Source organism: Lepidochelys olivacea (assembly GCF_965140295.1).
Source record: "Lepidochelys olivacea isolate rLepOli2 genome assembly, chromosome: 2".
NCBI classification, from domain to species: Eukaryota; Metazoa; Chordata; order Testudines; family Cheloniidae; genus Lepidochelys; species Lepidochelys olivacea.
In genome coordinates, this window is record NC_140412.1 from 45,671,518 (window position 1) to 45,692,244 (window position 20,727).

The window sequence follows — 20,727 nt, forward strand, 5'->3', positions numbered from 1 at the left end:
AGTTTCATTCTAAAAATAAACCATACTTTAAAACATAAGTCCAATAAATGGAGTGGTATCAGACTCCATTATCTAGCTGAGTTTTCCACTCTGTGGTCTGAAACGTTAAAACATCTGTATATAAGTACTACAATACTTAACTGTATTTTTTAAATAAAATAACTGAGTTTATGTTAAACGTATGTTCCCCAGGTTAAGATGTGCACAGTTGGTCCTATTATATGACCTTTTTTAAAAAAAAACCATGAATTTCTTTAAAGTGTTTTTCTAAAACACTTGCAAGTACTATACCTGTACAAGGAAATATCTAATCCTGATTGTTTATAAATAGTTATAACAAGCAAATTAATCTGAAGTTATAGGAACAATTTTAAGGAAACTGGAATACCAACAAGCTCCAGGGGGTTGCTGGAATATTTATGGAAATAGATTGAAAGAGCTGGAAATACATATGTCTCTGAATGTGGCAAAGTAATCACTTGAATGAAAACTATCATTAAGAACTATTCTATTTTAAAAGAAGTTATATAGAGAAATGCAATTAAAATATTTATTTAGGGTAATGCTAAAAGAATCAGTAGCTTGGGGAGGATGGAAAGTATGGTTTCAATTACATCACACCAAATTCATGTTATAAATAGAGTTCCCAGCTAGGCCAATTTGTTTTTATTTATAGCTGGAAAAGGGGAATTTTGATATACCAAAAAAGGATATCACTTATGATATCTAAATGAGCCAGATTTTCTACAAGCAAGTATGGACAGGGTGTTGGTCGGTAACAGCCAGCGGCGAAGTACAGAGTTATATTCCCAATGTAAACTTATGTGTAACTGGAATAACGTACTGTCAACATGTCATTGCAGTAGATAAGAGGGTTATGCTGTTACCTTTGCATACACAAAATGTCTCTATACTTTCTAGCAAATCTAGTACTGGGAGGTTGCGTATATACAAAGGAAAACCTGGAACAGATCGCACACCTTGGATTCATTACTTTACAGTAGCTGTACTCAGCTACATATATTACAGATGGCTGGTGTATATACTTAAACAGTAGGCATATTTAGAATACAAATGCTCTAGAGGTGTTATTGTTGGCCTTCACAGGTTGTCACAAGAAAGCGCACCCCTTTGCCAACTAGGCAATAATTCCCTTCCCTGCAGCTCAGCGTTTGAGGGGCTTCTAGTCTCGTTTAGGTAAACAGCTTTGTGACTGCTTATTTTATTACTGTCTCATAATAAGCCACTATTGTTTATTGCAGGTGGCTGCCCAGCAGGTGGGGAAGTTAAGGAACTATATGCATGTGTGTGTCAGGGCAACGGTTTTCCCATTACACAAGGTATCCTGTGTGAAAGTGTATGTGTGTTATGTGGCAGTTAATATAGCACTTATTGCTTCTAGGAACCTCAACTGCAAAATGTTTCCTGCTCTTTGTCATTGATGGAAACAAAATTTATTATTTCAATTTTGTTGTTTTCACATTTGTTTGAGGAGAAGTTGTATTCCAGCTTTATATTATGATCTACTTTGGGTTTTCTTTCTAATAAAGTAGGAAAATCTTTCTACCAAAAATGAATGTATATAAATAAAACACATATAAAATGGATGAAAATAAAAAGGATATTTTTTTATTGGTGTAAACAGCAAGTTTTCATATCATTTTTTCTCTCTAATATTGCGTCTTTAATCAGTAGCCTGTTCCCTCATTAAAATTCTTAAATAAAATAGATTTGTTTAGCTCAGCCATATTTTACAGAAAACAAGTTAACAATGTCACAAAACCATCATGCACAAAACGTGACCGACAACACCTAAGATTTGCCTTTGCGGTCTTAGCTAACATATGCCCACCCGACACTGTTGTGTTGTGTGCTAGTTGTCAACCAGAGGTGGCTGCATTTCTTTGATGCTGTGAATACATAGTCAACAAAGCACTTTGGAGACCTTCATCATGAAATGCTCTATATAAAAGAAAGCTGTTAGCCAAGAAGGTCAGGGACACAGTCCCATGCTCCAGGTGTCCCTAAATCTCCAACTGCGAGAAACTGGGAGACAGGGGATGGATCATTCAAAATTGCCCAGTTTGGTTCATTCTCTCTGAAGCATCTGGCACTGGTCACTATCGGAAGACCGGATACTGGGCTAGATGAACCATTGATCTGACCCACTGTAGCCATTCTTATGTTCTTAAGTTTATTAATATTGCTAAGAGGCTAACAAAGATGGTACAAATGGTCCAATATACATATTCTAGTTAGTATCCGAGTAAAAAATGGAATTCACTACAACACACACATACGGCTAAAAATCTGCTGAGCAAGAAGAAGGGTGTAAAAATGTATGTCAGTGGAACTTATAAACTTCTGAATGTAGGTACTGTGTCTTCTTTCTGTTTGGAATTTGCCTAACATGTTTCAGGCACCCTCAGAAGAAAATAGTAAAGATCTGAATAGAGAGATGTCCAGTTAACATCAACCTTTGCAGCATGAACAAGTGGGCATGCTTTGCAGATTGGGGGGAGGGTGTCGATCCAGCCAGTGCACATCTTCTGCTGTTATCGGTAAGCCCTGGTTAGAGGGCATTTTATCCCTGCTCAGTGTAAAAGCAGTGCATTCAGTAGTTCATAGAAGATTATGGTTGGAAGAGACCTCAGGAAGTCACCTAGTCCAACCCCCTGCTCAAAGCAGGACCAACCCCAACTAAATCATCCCGGCCAGGGCTTTGTCAAGTCTGACCTTAAAAACCTCTAAGGATGGAAATTCCACCACCTCCCTACGGAACCCATTCCAGTGTTTCACCACCCTCCTAGTGAAATAGTTTTTCCTAATATCCAACCTAGACCTCTCCCACTGCAACTTGACACCATTGCGCCTTGTTCTGTCATCTGCCACCACTGAGAACAGCCAAGCTCCATCCTCTTTGGAACCCCACTTCAGATAATTGAAGGCTGCTATCAAATCCTCCCTCATTCTTCTCTTCTGCAGACTAAATAAGCCCAGTTCCCTCAGCCTCTCCTCATAAATCATGTGCCTTAGCCCCCTAATCATTTTCGTTACCCTCCGCTGGACTGTCTCCAATTTGTTCACATCTTTTCTGTAGTGGGGGGCCCAAAACTCGACACAATACTCCAGATGTGGCCTCACCAGTGCTGAATAGAGGGAAATATTCACTTCCCTCAATCTGCTGGCAGTGCTCCTACTAATGCAGGCCAATAGGACTCATATCCAGTTTCTTGTCCACTGTAATCCCCAGGTCCTCTTCTGCAGAACTGCCTCTTAGCCAGTTGGTGCATTTCTTTGCCTCAGCTCTCTTGGTGGAATCCTGGCCTAGCTGGCAAGATCTGTGTAGCACAGGATGTACCAGACAATGTCTGTCTCATTTCCATGCAGTAGCTAGGGCAGGACTTGGTTCATATTCTAGAGAGATTGTATAGGATTTTCCAAAGAAAGTATATATAAATGTTATTGAAAATAATATAGCCATCTCCCTTTCTCTATAATATCTGATCTACAAAAGGTGCTAGAACTGAATGAAATGAAAATGAAGTGTGGCCTACCCTAACATATAAAATACACTTGTAAATTAGAGGAAAATTTGAAAAATGTGATGAAGGGAAAGGTTCATAAGTTAAAGCTATCAAGTCTAGCTTAATGTTCTGACTAGAACATTTACTATGATACTCAATCAAAATGAGTACTTGTCATACCAACTCGAGTAACCCATGATACATACACTCTGGGCCCAATTCTACACACATTGAAATGAATGTCAAAATTCCAGTGCACTTAAGTGGCAGCTAAACTGAGCCCCTTTTGAAGTAGAGTGTACTGCAATGAAGAAACAAATTCACCAAAAATGTATGCCTATTATAAACTTAATTTATGTATGGTAGAAAATACATGTTACAGCACACAACTGTCTTAACATTTTGGTTTTTAAATTAACTGTATTTGGCTAAAATAATTGTTAAATACTTGGATAGTAAACAGAAGTTAACTAATATTAAATAGATTTGAAGGGAGGTGACAATTGTGAGAAGGAAAATATCTATCTATATTTTTAGATAGCAATAGATAGCTGCATAGACAGATGAAATGTGCATTGACATATCATTGACACTGAGCATTTCAGTGCTGCTGTAGACTGCATGCAAGATAACTACACTTCTTTAAAAAAGTACACCATATTTCAGCTGTAAGCATATGATCATTTTATGTATGACCAAAAATTGGTCATACTCCTAAGGCCTAGTGAGATATTTCACAGTTTGATTTCCATGTGCAACTATACTTTTCTCTCATGTAATATCACATGGTAATACACATAGCTGAATCATGCCATTTGCACTGTAACATGTAGCAAAAATCTCCTGTGTGTAACGTTATTCACCTGTTTAAGTGTTTGCAGAGTCAGGGCTTACTATGAAAAAAGATCCAATATTTTTGAAATCTTAAATAATTTTCAAATAAAATGTTTATCCTTCCAGTGTCACAAAATGCACCTTCTTTCTGCAGTGTGCATAAAAAAGAAAAGTTTTGACAATAATAGTAGGGAAGAGACCATACTTCACTCATTAGCTTTGTAGTATTATAATAATACTTTACACTTGCAGACTCTTATCTCAGAAGCACATTGATTAACTCTCACAACACAACTCTGAGGAAAGCACAGAGGTCATTGTTAAGAAGTTACCATTTCTCACACTCTGGTATGTGAGCAGGCTTTCCCCCATCTAAGTACTGAGAAATACTATGCAATAACTTGTTTGCTGTGTTGTTGTAGCTGTGTCAGTCAAGGTGGGTAAGGTAATATCTTTTATTGGACCACCTGCTGTTGGTGAAAGAGACAAGCTTTTGAGCTTACATGGAGCTTGTCTTCTTCAGGTCTGTGTAAGTTCAAAAGCTTGTCTCTTTCACCAACAGAAGTTGGTCCAATAAAAGATATTACCTCATCACCTTGTCTCCCTAATATTCAATACTCTTTAGTTTTGACTTTTTAAATGGTGGTAATATGTGTAAATATTCTCCACTGTTTACAAATGGGAACACGAGGTCTGGAAATGTTAAGTCATTTGCACCAAGATTGCTAACTGTGTTGCTGGTAGAGATAGGAGAAAAAGTATTGTTTTCGCCAGATAATGTTAATACACACTGTGTAATATTTTTCTACTTTTAGATTGTATTTAAAATGTAAAGACTATTGCTGGGAAAGTCTACAAATATCTTTGACTTGAAGGGAATGTTTGTAATAAATTATCATTTTAACTTAGAAAACAATCCTAGATTTTTACATTTCAGTTTTTTTGTAAATTGAAATCACAATGAGAAAGATCTACCCTGATTTATGCTCCATGAAACTCAACTGACTACAACAGGGTGTAAACAAGGTAGAATTTGAACCCATATTAGCAAATACCAAGCTGCCCATTAAGTTCCATGGCCTCTTTATATCAGTGGAGAGGGCAGATTTCTCTAGACTATAAACATAAACATATTTTATAAACCTATGGAATGTTAAAAGCTAATCACAGAAGCAAACTAATAATAATCATAGTCTTCAATCCTGGAGACATGCACATGCTTAATTTTAAGCATGTGAACAGTTCAATTTACTTCAATGGGTCTAATTATATGCTTAAAGTTAAGCATGTGTGTAAGTATTCCCTGCACATGGGAATAAATATTGTATATTGGCAAGGTGTTCTGTCAGGTGTTATAACACATTTTCTTAACATTAGAGATTTTGGAGATGTTAAATAAAACTTCCAAATAGTCTAATTTAATTTAACAATTCTAATTTAAACACATTGCAAAACAGTCTCAGCCACACTATCAGAGGCTGGTTCACCTGCACATCTACCAATGTGGTATATGCCATCATGTGCCAGCAATGCCCCTCTGCCATGTACATTGGTCAAACTGGACAGGCTCTACGTAAAAGAATAAATGGACACAAATCAGACATCAAGAATTATAACATTCAAAAACCAGTTGGAGAACACTTCAATCTCTTTGGTCACTGGATTACAGACCTAAAAGTTGCAATTCTTCAACAAAAAAACTTCAAAAACAGACTCCAACCAGAGACTGCTGAATTGGAATTAATTTGCAAACTGGATACAATTAACTTAGGCTTGAATAGAGACTGGGAGTGGATGGGTCATTACACAAAGTAAAACTATTTCCCCATGTTTATTCAACCCCCCACTGTTCCTCACATGTTCTTGTCAACTGCTGGAAATGGCCCACCTTGATTATCACTACAAAAGATCTCGCCCCCCCACTCTCCTGCTGGTAATAGCTCACCTTAAGTGATCACTCTCTTTACAGTGTGTATGGTAACACCCATTGTTTCATGTTCTCTATGTATATAAATCTCCCCACTGTATTTTCCACTGAATGCATCAGATGAAGTGAGCTGTAGCTCATGAAAGCTTATGCTCAAATAAATTTGTTAGTCTCTAAGGTGCCACAAGTACTGCTATTCTTTTTGCAAATACAGACTAACACGGCTGCTACTCTGAAACCTGAAATCAGCCTATCTAGTAATTGCATGGATTTTTTTACTTAAGAAGATGTGTTTTTCATGGACATGTCTTTGTTGTATTGATTCAGGCCACAGGTGCAGATGCAGTAGGAATAATACTGTACATCAAATAATGTCAAATTGATATAAAAAATGAGTATTTTGTAGTTTGAGTCGTATTGTAATATTGTTTCCCAGAAAATTAAAAAAGAGTATTTTATTCATCATCAAATTCATACATGCTCTTTTAAATGTTTATCCAACATTTGACCTTCATGTTTTTTTTAATATTCTAGTATTGCTTAATTGTAGAATATTGTAATTCATTTTCACTGCTGAGTTGGTTATGATTATGGTTTAACCCTTGGAAGAGTCTAGAATCCCTGTTTGAAATTGCACATAGGTTTTGCAAGACATGAAAGACCATATATTTCTTAAAAAGAGAAAGAGGCCTTCCTCAATACTGTACTCTTTCTGGAGTGAAAAACAAAGGGAAAAAGAAAATGATAATTGTTTTCTCTAAGGCTATTAACTAATGTGAAAGCAAATAGTCTGACTGAAAATCAGCTAACAGAAGGGGATTAGAGAGTAGATCTGAGAGTGGCTTGATTTCTGGCAGTGCTGTCTCTTCAGACAGTGATGAGATACAGGCAGAGAAGCCAGGAGCTCTCCAGATGGCTAGGGAAAGTGTTTGTCTTGGGTTACTGCAGGGCAGTCTGGACTCTTAAAGCAGGCAGCCTTGGGAAGGCATCATTAGGGAGCAAGTTACATGTCCACCCAGTAAAAGAGAGAGAAAGAAAGAAAGAGTAGGCAGACTGCCCAAGAGGGACTGTGCTTGCCTATTGTTAACATATACTTGACCCTCACTAACCTCCTCACGACACAGATGTCTCCTACCTCTATCACCTCCCACTGCTTTAAGCCCTCCCCCCCTGCACCTGGGTAGCAGAGCCAGGCCGGCTGCTTGCAGTATGCTGCTTGACTTTAGAGGTGGCTGTTAGCAGAGGGAGAGACACAGACACAGCGGAGTCTTTCTGCGGTCGGATCTGCACAGACGTTGCATGGAGCTTCTCTTTCAAGGCAGACACAAGGCAGTCCTGCAAATCTATGCATCGCCTTCTTAGAGAGAGACAGACAGAGACACCACCACTGACAGTAGCAGTTCCCTATACTCCAGATCACATTTGTCTGCAGCAGCAACAGAAGGGGACCTGGGCGTTCATTATCTACTTTGTTTTATTTGTGGTTCTTGCTCCTTTCCCCTGGACCCAGTCGTCTCTCTCGCACTGCTCCCCCTTTGAAAAGCGGCTGGAGTTCCCTTTCGGCTCGTTTTGACTTTTTGTGGACGTGGATCAGCTGGACTGGAAGGGAAGCTGCATTGCACTGCACTGCATTCCCCGCTCCCACCCCCTCTGCCCTCCAGCAGCCTGGGCTGGCGGCTCTCCCCCAAGGAGGACGGGAACTTTTATTTTCAGCTCACAGCCTGTGGCGAATGGTGGGACTCTCCGGTCCTTTTCAGTGTAAGTACCGAGAAGGGGCGTGCAGCCCCGGGCCCGGATCACGGGGTGGGGGTAGGCAGTGGGACTCCCCGTTCTTTTCCTCTCCCATGTAGGACTCGTTTTAGGATCGGTCTAACTAAGGGGCTCTCGGTTGTAACTAATCCACTCGGAGCGACGCTGCAGGGTTAGAATTGCACGCACATACAAACCAACAGCCCCGCGCACAATTCTGTACTAATAACTCTTCAGAGTGCAGGCAAAAAACACCCAGTTTTGCAGGGAAATTATCATTTCAAGCAAGTTTCATTGTCCCTTTCCGTGCCGTAGTGTTTGTCTCTTTTTAGAATCTGCTTTTTTCTTGCAAGATCACAGCGCTAGCCAGTGTGATCTGGAATGCCTGAAATATTTCGGGTCATTTCTCTCCCCCCCCCCCGCTACAATAGTAGGATTATGAAGTATTGGCAATATCACTACTGGCTGTTTTGTAAGAAATATTTCAGGCAGCGCACACTGAACTGCCTTGCAAGCTTGAAAATATATCCGCTTCCTAAAACGATGCGGCAGCATTCTGTGTTGCATTTCTAAAGTTGAAATACAGTTTTACTCTGATAATCTTGAATCTGATTCAAAAGGTTTGATTCCAGTAATTCATTATTTAGCTTTCAAGCGGGGAGATCAAAGAATGCAGAACTCAGATCCGAATCTGTTAGATGAGCCTTTGACTTTTGGTGCGTTCGAGTCCCTTCGCTAATGACAAAGTTTTAAGGGGTCCAAAACATGGTTTAGTCTGGAAAGGGCCTTGCAACCTTAACGGTGGCATCCCCGATGAGGCGACTCTATTATTATACGGTAATTGACAGTGAAATGTATGCATACAAACTGTACCTTCCTGTCATTCCGAATTTTATAAAGAAACAAAGGGGGATACAGTGATACATACTGAAATGTTTTCCATCAAAAAAGAGGATTACGTTACTTCTAAACTTGGAAGTTTCAACAAGGGGAGGGAGAAGATAAAGAGATTAAAACATCTTCATACGCCCCCACCAAAAAGTTCCTCCCTAGCTATTTTTAGTCCGGAGTCCCAGTCATTATCGCTGGATGAATCGATTTGCGGCAGCGGTGAACATCGCCAGATTAAATGGCGAAGAAGTATCAACATTCAGTGCTTTAGAATCATATGAAGAACACGAAGGGTTATTACTAGTGTTGAGCAACCCTGTCAAGGATCAGCATCATACCATCTTCTTGGCTGATGAAGGGTATGCTAAAATCCCAGAGATTGTCCATTTACATCTGCTGTCTGAATTGTATAGAATCATAAAATGTAGATATGGAAAAGACCTATTATTCTATCCAGTTCATCCTTCTCATGTAGGGCTAAAGATGCAGATTGTGTACATAAGTCATTTAAGTGTGGGGTTCTGGTAAAACAGTACAAAGTAACAAATCTTCCATAAAAAACTAGCCAAGTTTCCTATTGTAAAAATAACAAAATTGAAAACACTGTATTTGTTCTGGTTGTATACGGACTTTAAAGTTATGGCACATATTTAATAGTATGTGTACATAATACACAGTGGTATACCTCTGCATATTACTCAATCTCCTATTAATATCTTAAGAGTAAAGACACAATGTGATGCAAAACATCACTACTAGTTTGGCATGATCTACATATTTGGGTGAAGCTAGGTATATACTCCTAAAAGTAATCTACCTGAAAAAACTGTATCTTCTGCAAAAATATTTAAAATGAAGATGGCTTATGAAATATTAGGCTACAGGCGTACCCTTGACTAACCAAGAGGATGTTTTCTGAGTCTTGGAATGTAGTACAAGGGGTTTGCTCCAGCAAAAATTCATGTACTTAATGTAACTCTGACCCCTTTAACTTTTAACATCCCTTCCCCTAATTAATCTGTTCAGGCCCCAGACTTAAATGGCTGTCCACAGCTGCTGCAAATTGATTTATCCACTGATGGTGGTCTGAGCTGCTGGCCAAAGTAGGATATATTTTTTTCCATTTTTGGACTAACTTCAATCTGTTTTGACTTTTTTCAAACTTATTTTAACACCTGCACAAATTTTGAAGGAATTTTAAAAAAATCTTTTCTTTTCATATATAGCTAGAAACATTATTATTGTATTTGTAAAAAAAATGTTAGAGTTTGAGGTTAATGTCGTTTTCTGAATACTTCTGTATGCAGGAATAATCCGCTTCTCCTCCAGGTCCACATCCTGACAGAATGCAGTGGAAAGTTTAAATAAGTGGTTTTGTTATGATTAATAAAAACAGTTTGAGACAAGAAGTTTATCCTAACCTAGCTGAGAGACATTTTTAGACTTTTGTAGCTTTTAATTCTATTATCCCGATCTTCTGACCTGGCTTGGCATTAACAGTTTTAGTGAATCTGGATAACAGAGTAATGTTGAAACTGGTTTCTAATGGTTGTTAAAGCTGATGCTTGACCTTTTCAGTGGAAGTCTGAAAACTCATTCAGTCTGTTCCGGGCTGATTTCCTTAGGAAATCCAATATGATCGGGGAATTTCCTTGAGCTTGAGTGACTATTAAAGTTCAGCTGCCTTGTTTATATGTTCTGTTTTTAGCACCAGGTATTTCTGGGGTTCCCACTTAAAAAATACTATGAAAAATTATCTGAAAATGGCTTACAGTATAAACATCCTATTGTATAATAAGCTACATTATTTATATGACCTATCTTGCAGTCTCACTATTAAGCCTTTTAATTAGGCAGCTATCTTATTTGATTATTGAGAACTTTTCTGATCAGCTTATCAGGTTTGAGCCTGTAATGTAATCATTGTTACTCTGGTTCATGCATCAGGTTTTTTTCCTCATCACAATATAAAGTTCAATTATACAATGGACAAGTAAAAAAAAAAAGTCAATATCTGGCAAGCTGAAACCAGACAAGGAGTATTTAAAACAGCAGTGCTCCTTATGGAGCTTAGCTTTAATGCTTGCAATAATACCTAACACTACTTTGTTTCTAAACTATTAGAATGGTCTAATAGACAAGAAACATTCTGTTTGTAATGGAATGCAGACAGCAATGTTAGGTCACTGTATGCTGGCAACTGCTACACAAGTTGTTTTTCTTCAAAGGCTTCAAGCTTTTAAATTCTTTCCAGAATCTTTTTAAAGCAAAACATTGCTTTCTGCCATTTTTGACCACTTTAATGTTGACTCAAATTTTTGCCAAAGTCATCGCACTGTGTCTCATCTGTATATACTTAGCTCTGTGTATGCCTGTGCGTACATGGAGTTTGATGCTAAAAGTATTGTTTATGGGGGGGAAGCTCCACCTGGAGTGCTGGTCAGTCAATGGCTAGTCAGCTCCACACATTCTTCCCTGTCAAATCCTGTTTCTCACTTCTCTGAACTGAACTTCAGCTGACAGGCACTGAATGCAAAGCCTGCTTCGCTGAGGTTCTATGCAGATTGCACAGCTCCTCATAGCCAAGCACTTTGGAAAAACAGGCATCTGCAGTATCTGTAGTGGGGATGAGGGGGGAGGCAGTTACAATTGTCATTTTCACCTTTCAAATCCACTGGCTACAGTCCATTACTGTTAAATCTTTAGCTAACTTAAAAAAGATATTAGTAGGTTGCTTTGGGGGATTGGGGGGGCGTCACAATTTTATTTTATTTTTTAAAAGCTTTTTCTTTGTTTTGTAGGAACTTAAGGCTTCTTGATCTCTGCATACAGTTTATCAACTGAAATAACACATGTACTTGCTGTTGTGTAAAGATTATTCTCATGGTTTGGTTAAAGGCATGTAGAGGGAATTCCTTTTAAATCTGGCTCATTCAAAAACTTGTAGATGTATAGTTAGCAATGTCCTATATGTTTCCCATAGCCTTTAATTAGTAACTAGCTAAAGATATTTGTAAGAGTTTAAACAAGCACTAGCACTGAAAACAGTATCAGTATTAAAAAGTGTAAACTAATTTTTAAAAGAACAGCCTTTGAAATTTCTTAATCTTCTTTTATATGCACAAATCTGATAAAATGAATGGTTTAGGGAGATTAAATGTTCAACCAACACTATATAAATTTCAAAACTAAACTTTAACATAATCCTTCTTGCACTGTTTACATTAAATGTTACAGTTTAAAGACATGTTTTAAAACTATAACTATTCCGCTCTTGTTTACTTGATACTGGCTTAGTCTAGCTTAATATATGGAAGCATAAAGCCCTCAGAAAAAAAGCTCTCATGATTTTGCATGTTAAACAAAATGACCAGCAGGTGTAAAACCAAATGAAAAATTAAATAAGAGTTATCCTTAAAGAGAGGAACTTGATTTCAAAACAAAATGATTAATCTAAAAGACATTGACTTACATCTTCATTTTTTTCTACCATTGATATAAAAGTTTCCAAATAGTGTTTAGAGAACAGTGGACATGTTATTAAAGTAAACATTAGTTCAGTATAATGGAGGTAATTGTAAGTGATAAGAGCAGAGCAGGTTATCTGTGTGTTGTTTAAACAGAAGGAGCTACTTTGCACCATTTCCAGTAGCCATCTGTATAAGAGAAGGGTTTGCACCTGTCTATCCACACTAATTATAGATTAGGGGCAAAGAAATGAAATTCGAGTAGGCTTTCTGCTAATGAAATCCATAGTGATTTTATTGTAAATGTGGTTTATGTACAGAGGGTGATGGTTGGGTTGTGAGTAAAATAAATTGCTATATGTCTGTAATGTACTTGTAGTTGTGAAGCAGAATACTGCTGCATTAACAAAGGTACTGAATAAAGATGCAACACTCCATTTATATTCTAGGCTTCAGTTACGGGTTTAGCTCAATTTAGTAGAAATATTCATTTTAATCACAGGGTTTGAGCATATATATATATATATATATATATTAGGACAGACTTTACATTTAATTCTCATTTCATTGCATTGGCATAGAGAACATCCTCTGACTGAACAATATGAGAAAAATTCATGTTTAATTTTAAATAGGTACATACACAGCATATCAAAATTGCTTTTTCTTTAATTTGGTTTCATATATGTGCTAAAATAAAGTGAAAGGAGTGAGAAATGCATTCTGCAGTAAAAGGTCACATGAATTTCTACCACATCTGTTTATAGTAATTATGAACATAATTAACATAAGAATTACAAGTGAAGTAATGACAAGCTGAGCAATGAGATATTATGCCATAATGGTCATATGTTGGAATTCTCACATTATAGCATGCTAGAATTCACATATTCAATGCAAAAAAGAAAATGTTAGATTTTTATCTATTTTAATGCTTCAAAACTTATCTGCTGGGGGCAGATGGACTTTATGCTTTATGGGAAGGTAACCCATTATTAAGAAACAGTCAGTTGAAATTAAGATTTTTAGCCTCCAGCTTGGACTTTGAGACAGCTGTGATTATGGAACGCTGCTTCTGTTATACATTTGTATTCTGATCATATTTCCATAATTTTTTTTATTTTTAACTGAGAGTGTTTTCACAGCAAATTATTTGCTTTAGAAAGGATCCTGGATTTTTATCACTAGAGTATTGTGCCTCTCTTATAGTAAAACACTTTGCCAGAAATGTCAGTGTATATCTGAAGCATATATAGTAACTCTGGAAAATACGGGTTTGACAGATCTTAATTTAGTTCATAGCATAGTATTGCAGGGAACCTCCCCCCCTAAAATTTCTAGAATAAACAGAGCATCCCCTGTTTTTAGATAATATTTTGGGAGAACATCAGTGGGAAGAAAGTGCAGTGATACCTTCCGTGTTGAGTTAATTAAATTAACTTCCACTTAAATTGCACAGAATATATCATTAACTGCAAAAAAGCCATGCTTCAAATGTATTGACTAACTTTTCTTTTAATAGGACTTGTTTGATTACTTCTAACACATAGCTGACAACTATAGAAGATGCAGAAAGGTGGTTCTTTTTGAGACTAGAAAACAAACTGTCTAAAGAATCAGGTGTTAAATTAGATATGTAAAATTCACAGATTATCTTAAGAGTCAAATGCCCTTTATATTAGGAAAATTTGCCAAATCACTGTCTTTCTAGGACTAACTATATAGTTACAGCGGTTTATGAAGAATAAAAAAAAATTTACCTTGTGCTATGTCTCAGTGATACCAAGAGGTTTTCACATTATTGGATTAGTGGAGGATTTGTGACAGACCCCTTTTTATCTGACATTCATTGCAATGACACAATTTTCACACACACATCCTTCCCCACCATCTAAGGTCTGCTTTCACTTTGTATTACGTGTCAAATTCCCTTTATTTATTTATTTATTTTTCTTGTGGAAAAACTCTATTTTGGCCTGGTGATTTTGGAAGGGGTGCGTCACAAACCAATGCCTGCCTCTCTCCACTGTGTGCTGCCATTGTCCTGATCTCAACCTTCACTTTGCTGCTCCACAGACATTCAAGAGAAGCAAACTTCCTTAAAAATAAATTAATGTTACCAGAGAGAGAACTGTTTTACTTTTAGATTTCAGTGAGAAGAGTAGCCCAACAACCTGCTCTTGGTACACTGATTCTGCTGGCCCCTTCCATTTGTAGCTCCTACCGTCTTCCCTTCCAATACCTAACCATAGCCTGTTGGATTCATCCAATCAGCTTTTTAAAAATTAAAATGAACAGTGGATGTATATCTTTAAAGAAACCAACCTGTTTGCTATAGGACGTGGTCTAGTTCACCATTTTCCTGTGCTGAGTTGTAGCCACATAACAGTGCATAGCTACTATGTCTGGTGTGGGCACTCTCTGCACTATTAGGTACTCCCCAAACTGGGAACCCTAAAAACAAATAAATAAAAGCATTCAAGGGCCACACAGGTGCCGTAGCTTTTCTCGTACTTGCATGGTAGGACCAGAGAGAAAGAGAACTTCCAGCAGTTACAAATGAACTCTCAGAAATCACAGGGCAAGCTGCTTTCTTTGGTGGAGAGCTCCCACTTTGGGTTAGTTAGATGAGCGCGCTCTATATAGACCTGTGTAGGGAAAGCACTTTGGTCTGCTGGGCAGGTTCTGGGCTGCCTCTGGCTGGGGTTCAGCAGCCCAGGCAGGAGATCCTCAGGCCAGGCTGAAGTAGGGCTGTCAGAGGGAGGGAGAGACTTTGAACCTGCCCCCGCTTTCAAAATGAGGGAGCCCCTTCTCCGAGGGCTACCCGCCTTCCCTCTCCAAATGAGGGTGAAAGCAACTTGGGAGAGGGGGGAATCTACCCCCGCCCAAAAGAAAAGTGAGGCCTGACCTCTCTGGGCTGGGCCTTCAGGGGAGGGCTCTCGCATTGTCAGCCAGGAGGCCTGTGGCCCAGGCAGCTGCCACTCTGATGCTGGCTGGGGTGGCGGAGTCGCTCCTGTGCGGGGCGCTGGGCGTGGGGGCCCCCCAGGAGGAGCCGCTCCCCTGTGGGTGTCGCTCCCCCCCCAGTGGCGGCGGCGGCGGCTTTCCCTGCCTCCAGCTGGGCCGCGCTGATACCGTAATCACCCGGCCGCACGCTGCCTGGCTCTCGCTCGCACACACAAGCGTGGTCCCCCCCCCCCTCCCCCAAGCCCTTTACCTCCGATAAGCGGCGATGTGTGTTTAGTGGATACAAAGCCCTGGCCGGTGCCCTCCCCCGCCAGAAGGTAATCTCCAGGCGCGGGGGGGGGCAGCCCCCCCATCTCTCTAAACGATGCCGAAGTCGATAGGAGCCCGGCGAAGTGAAGATGTAACCTCTTATCTTCTCCTCGTAGCTGGCGGAGAATTTGCCCGGCGAGGGAAGGGATCTGCCTTTTGTTGTGCGGGGTCAGGAGGCGGCGGTCCTGGCCCGGGCGCTCTCGCCCAGCACCTCCGCTGTTCGGCCCGGACTCGCGAAGGTGAGATGAGCCCCCGTCTCTCTCCGTGCGGGTTGCCTTTGGCCCCGGCTGGCCGGGCTGCGGGTGGACAATAGACCGTGTCTCGCCTAGACTTTAAAACCATTCGATGGGGGCGGCAAATAAGCAGCACAACGACTTGATTAGCTATTTTATTAGGTGAGAATGGGTAGACATTAAAATAGGCTCTCTTTAGGGAGAGAGCTGCTGGGGCTTTTGATTGATTTTGTGGGACTGCTGCCGTGTTTTATCTCCCACTTACTCACCCCCCTCGCGCCCTTGGTAGGCTGGAAAGGAGAGCAGAGTTTCTGTAAGTGCACAGGTTTCAGAGTAGCAGCCCTGTTAGTCTGTATTCGCAAAAAGAAAAGGAGGACTTGTGGCACCTTAGAGACTAACCAATTTATTTGAGCATAAGCTTTCGTGAGCTAAGTGCACAGTGATTTTTTTTTGAGGGGGGGACGCGTCCACTCCACCAAAACAACAAATAACATCCCAAGGAGGGGGGTTGGGGGTGTTAAATCAGACATATGAGATTTTTGTTTGTACTTCAAGTGTGGCTTTCTTGGGAGGAAGAGGGATAGATAATTGTTACCATCCGCATTTTTAATAGGAAACACTAATTTTGTAATATTTTTTCAACCGTCCAAATTGTTTTATTGGAGACTTCTCAACTTGGAGCGTGCTAAATATGAATGCCATTCCTCTTAGAGAAATTTCATATATTTAGAAGTTTGATAGTTTTGGTTTACTTAAGAGAATTCTCCATCAGTTTAAAATTACCTGATGTAGGCATGAATGCAACTTTCTCTTTCTCTCTGTGTGGTCTTTTTAAAATCTCCTTAGAAGGAGTTATTTTTGAAACAAAAATCAACAATTGGTCATTGAAAATGTATATAAAAGTTTAAAATCTTTCTGTTGCTGCATCACATTGTGAAATGTTTGCATAGATAGGTAGATATGATCCAGTAACTAAAAGCCTAATTAAAATTTGTTTAAAGCCAGGGGAGCATGTATCCTTGTTGACAGCAGCAGATCGATAGGGTAAGACAATAGCGTCCCATTATTTTACTTCCATTGACTGAACGTATTGACATTTCAGGTTTGCAATTGCCTCAGTGAGCATGATGAAACACTGAAATTCACAAACCAACCGGCTAGAGTGGCACATATATTACTGTATGTCATCTCTGCCGTCAGGTTACCTTATCACTGAAGCAGAATGGTAATGGATGGTAGCAGAGTACTTCAGAAGGGTTAGGGCTCTATCAGTTAAAAAACTGACACATAGCAGGTCTAAGAAGGATCTTTAATTACACGAAGAATTATGCAAAAGGGAAGAAGGTCCTTGCTACCCGCTGCTACACTTCAGAGTTTACCAGATCAGAAGCAGAAAGGATAACAACATATTTTATGTTTCATATTTTATATGCAAGTCCAGATATTTCAAACTTTTGCATCAAGCACACAAGTATATTTGAACTGAATGGCTGATTGGGTAATTTACCATATTTGTCTATGATGACATCTGTTTACCACAGCCTTGGTAGCTCCAAAGCACCTGCCAGACCTACACCTGATATGTAGATTGTGTAAGAAAACAAAAGACAACTTTAAAATGAGTTCAGTTTGTGTCTCTCTCCCCCTCCCCATTATTGCCTTAGGGTAAAGCAGAGGGGGTTATATATAGAAAGACTATTATGGTATTATGTATTTCTTCTTTTTCACCCATTATAAATAATATTGTATGTGCATATTTATATGTATGCATACATCAGTACATGTATATAGAGCTGTCTAAGTATTTGTAATGACCACAAAATATATGCTATTCCTTATTGTTTCAAAATCTTTTAGATATTCTGCCAAATCTGCCTGAAGAATGAAATCTATCAGTGTCAGGGAGACATTGAGACAGAAATTAATTTAAAGCCAACAGAGAGCTAATATGAAAGAGCCACTAGTGATTTAACTCATTTTAAAAAGTAAATTTAATGAAAATATAAAATGTATTCTGAGTGTGCCATCAACACAACAATTGTTGTTATTGAGTGGCCTGCAGATGCCCTTAAAGATGGTAAGGAAAAAAACTAGTCCTTTATACCATTTTCATGAAAATGTTAGGTTTCTGATTGATCAGCAGGTGCTGTTGAGATGAAAGCCATGTGTAAATTTTTAGAAGGCCAAAAGTGTCAATTCAGAAAAGGAAAGTGATAAGAGAAAATGCAATCAGTTTTCCTGTTTTCAATTTGTGCTGGATTTGAAGAGCTGTTTTGTTAAACTGCTACATCTGCTCCAATATGAATATTGAACTACTTTCACTAAAAATAACACCCTATAATTTGGAAGCCACTGCAGTCTTTTGTTAATGCAAGTGGGTTATTTAAAAAAAAAATCTATTCTCCTGCCTAATGTGCATTTTTGTTTATTGGAAATTTTACCATGTGCAGATAAAGTGGTATTATGCAATTAGGACTTTATCTTGTTGGACTATAAAAATGGTATTGGTAGCCAAATAGCAGTACAGTGTTAAAAAGATTTAATTTGGGGAATAAATTTTATTAAAAACAAACAAACAAAAAATACCTTATAAGACATAATTATTAATTGTTTGTCCGTTCCAAAAATATAGCTTTTACTTATTGTCAAGATGCCTTATGTAAAGTTAAGATATTCCAGAGACCAGAGAGCATTCTTTGGCTTATTTCACTCTTCTTATACCTGCAAATCTAAGTTTAAGCTAATCAAGGATGTTTTAGTTAATGGGGCTTTCAGTGCAACTTTTTCCATGCTTAAATAAAATGATTAAATTATGCTCGAGTGCTTATATAGAAAAATGTTTGCTTCTGTAGTGCTGCTAATCAAGTGAGTTTTAAGAACATGGAAAGCACCTCACTGGTGGTGTTGGGGTTTTTTTTTGGTGGGGGGAGAGGCAGGAAAGGGTGAGCATTTTACCAGATATGTTTCTAGGGGAAAGTATTCCCTTTTTTGAGCTAATAAAGTGGTGAGGAGATTGTTTGTTTGTTTTTTGTTTTAATTATGAGTCTTAATAAAGAAGTGGTAATTCATTTTGGTACCTACAAAACCTCTCTTTTGTACTACACTTATTTGGGTATATGTACACATACTATATGCAGATATATACAGTACTAAATGAGAGATTTTCATTTGCTTCTTTATTTCATAGTAAGCACGACACAACAAATTATCTTCCACAGAGAAGGATACATGCCTCCTCATGCTTTTAATCTTAAAATGGGTTTTAGTTGCTGAATTCCAATCTCTTAGCCAGGAGCTCAGTTCCTGGGCATCATGGATACGTGGGAGGAAGGGTCTTGTTTTTGCTCCAGTTTGGTTTTACAGTGATATTTGACTGTGAGATTGAAGTGAATCACCAGGGTCACAAAGTGACCTTCAAAAATCTGCAAAAATTAAAACCCAGTGCTGCCCTAGGTTCTGGTCCCTTATTTTATGGTTAAAACTGCGTTGTTTTATAGGTAAACATACCAAATACCACACGAACAAATACAGTTAAAGAAATAAATATGATTCAGAAGACTCTGATCCTATGTCAGATGCAAAAATATAATAGTTGCTTGAGAACACTCACAGTTAAACAAAAAGCCAGATTAAAGAAAATGAGATAGACTGACAAGAGTTTGTGTGAGTCTGAGTGAATGTCTGCTGCATGTTTTCTCTATAACTTGTACTCATGTGAGTGTGGGTGCACAGGTACACACACTCACTTATGTTGACTGAAAGAAATTGATATTTATTTATTTATAGATTCCTACAAATATAAAAAGGGGCACTTACCAAAAGCTCTAGGTACTGCTGACACACAGTACAAAAACAAAAATTAAAGAGCCATTTACACCTTCTACCTGACACAAACAAACATTCTGCTAAATACAAAACTCGCTTCCCTTCCCCTACCTGCAACAGATCTAATCCTCATCAAACTCCATCTTCTGTTGGATTTATATACATAGGACAAAGAAGTTGAGAATGGTAGCTCATGAAGACAAAAGGTCTGCTGGCTTTACTGCCTTGTGATCTGATACTGTCAGAGTTCATAAGCTAATTAAGGCGTGGCTTGGTTAGTATGTAGATGGAAGACCAAGAAACAGTGAAATGGCAGTGCTGACTGAGTTGATGAACCTTCCCCTCTGGAGACATTACGAAACTAATGCCACAGAACAGTATGCTTCTGGAAGTGCTGTCTTTCAGAAAAGATTTAAAACCAAGGTGCTCACTGCCTCTAGACATAAAATTACATTGTACTTTTCACACCAGTAGGGGGGTGTTAACACCATTAGATGAATTGGCTAGGATATCAATGTTTCCACAACAATTTCAACACAATGTTTTCCTTCACTTTCTGCCCTAAAATGTAGTGTAGTGTTGCTGTTCACTGTTAAACAGTTGCCACATTTCACTCCACCAATGGTAGGTGAAATAGTCCTTTTATGTTGTGCATATTTCAGTTTCTGTAAGGCAGTTTGTGATACTTCAGGATAAAAGGCATCATAGATATGCAAGATATTATATGCTCTTTTCAAGAATGTTAATGAAATTCACTAACTGTCTCTTTTTATAATTGTCCAAGTGGTGTATGATATTTATTTTACTGATTTATTAAAATTATAGTTTTCTGTTTCCATTTCTCTATCTTCTGCCTTGAAAATTCATCATCATTAAAGGGTATGCTGAGATACAAGGGCCCTACAAATAGAAAAATACAGTAGTGTTGTAACAGCAATATTACTGCAGCCTTCCAGTACACTCTTCACATCATGAGGTGTTTCACATTTCTTCTTTTATGT

The 20,727-nt window shown here is 38.5% G+C and overlaps 1 protein-coding gene across 4 annotated transcripts in view; it reads left to right on the forward strand.

The window, feature by feature from the left end:
- Positions 1-7,187: 7,187 nt before the first annotated feature.
- RUNX1T1 (RUNX1 partner transcriptional co-repressor 1) overlaps positions 7,188-20,727 on the forward strand; it is a 154,653-nt gene continuing 141,113 nt past the window's right edge. The window contains exons 1-2 of one of the 4 annotated variants that reach the window (XM_084620754.1): positions 7,188-8,046; positions 15,785-15,907. In XM_084620754.1, the coding sequence (XP_084476880.1) occupies positions 8,019-8,046; positions 15,785-15,907 (151 nt within the window). In that variant the 5' untranslated portion in view covers positions 7,188-8,018. Of the gene's footprint in view, positions 8,047-15,784; positions 15,908-20,727 lie in introns of those variants that run through there. The other 3 variants (XM_084620755.1, XM_084620757.1, XM_084620756.1) reach the window with 3 other exon arrangements.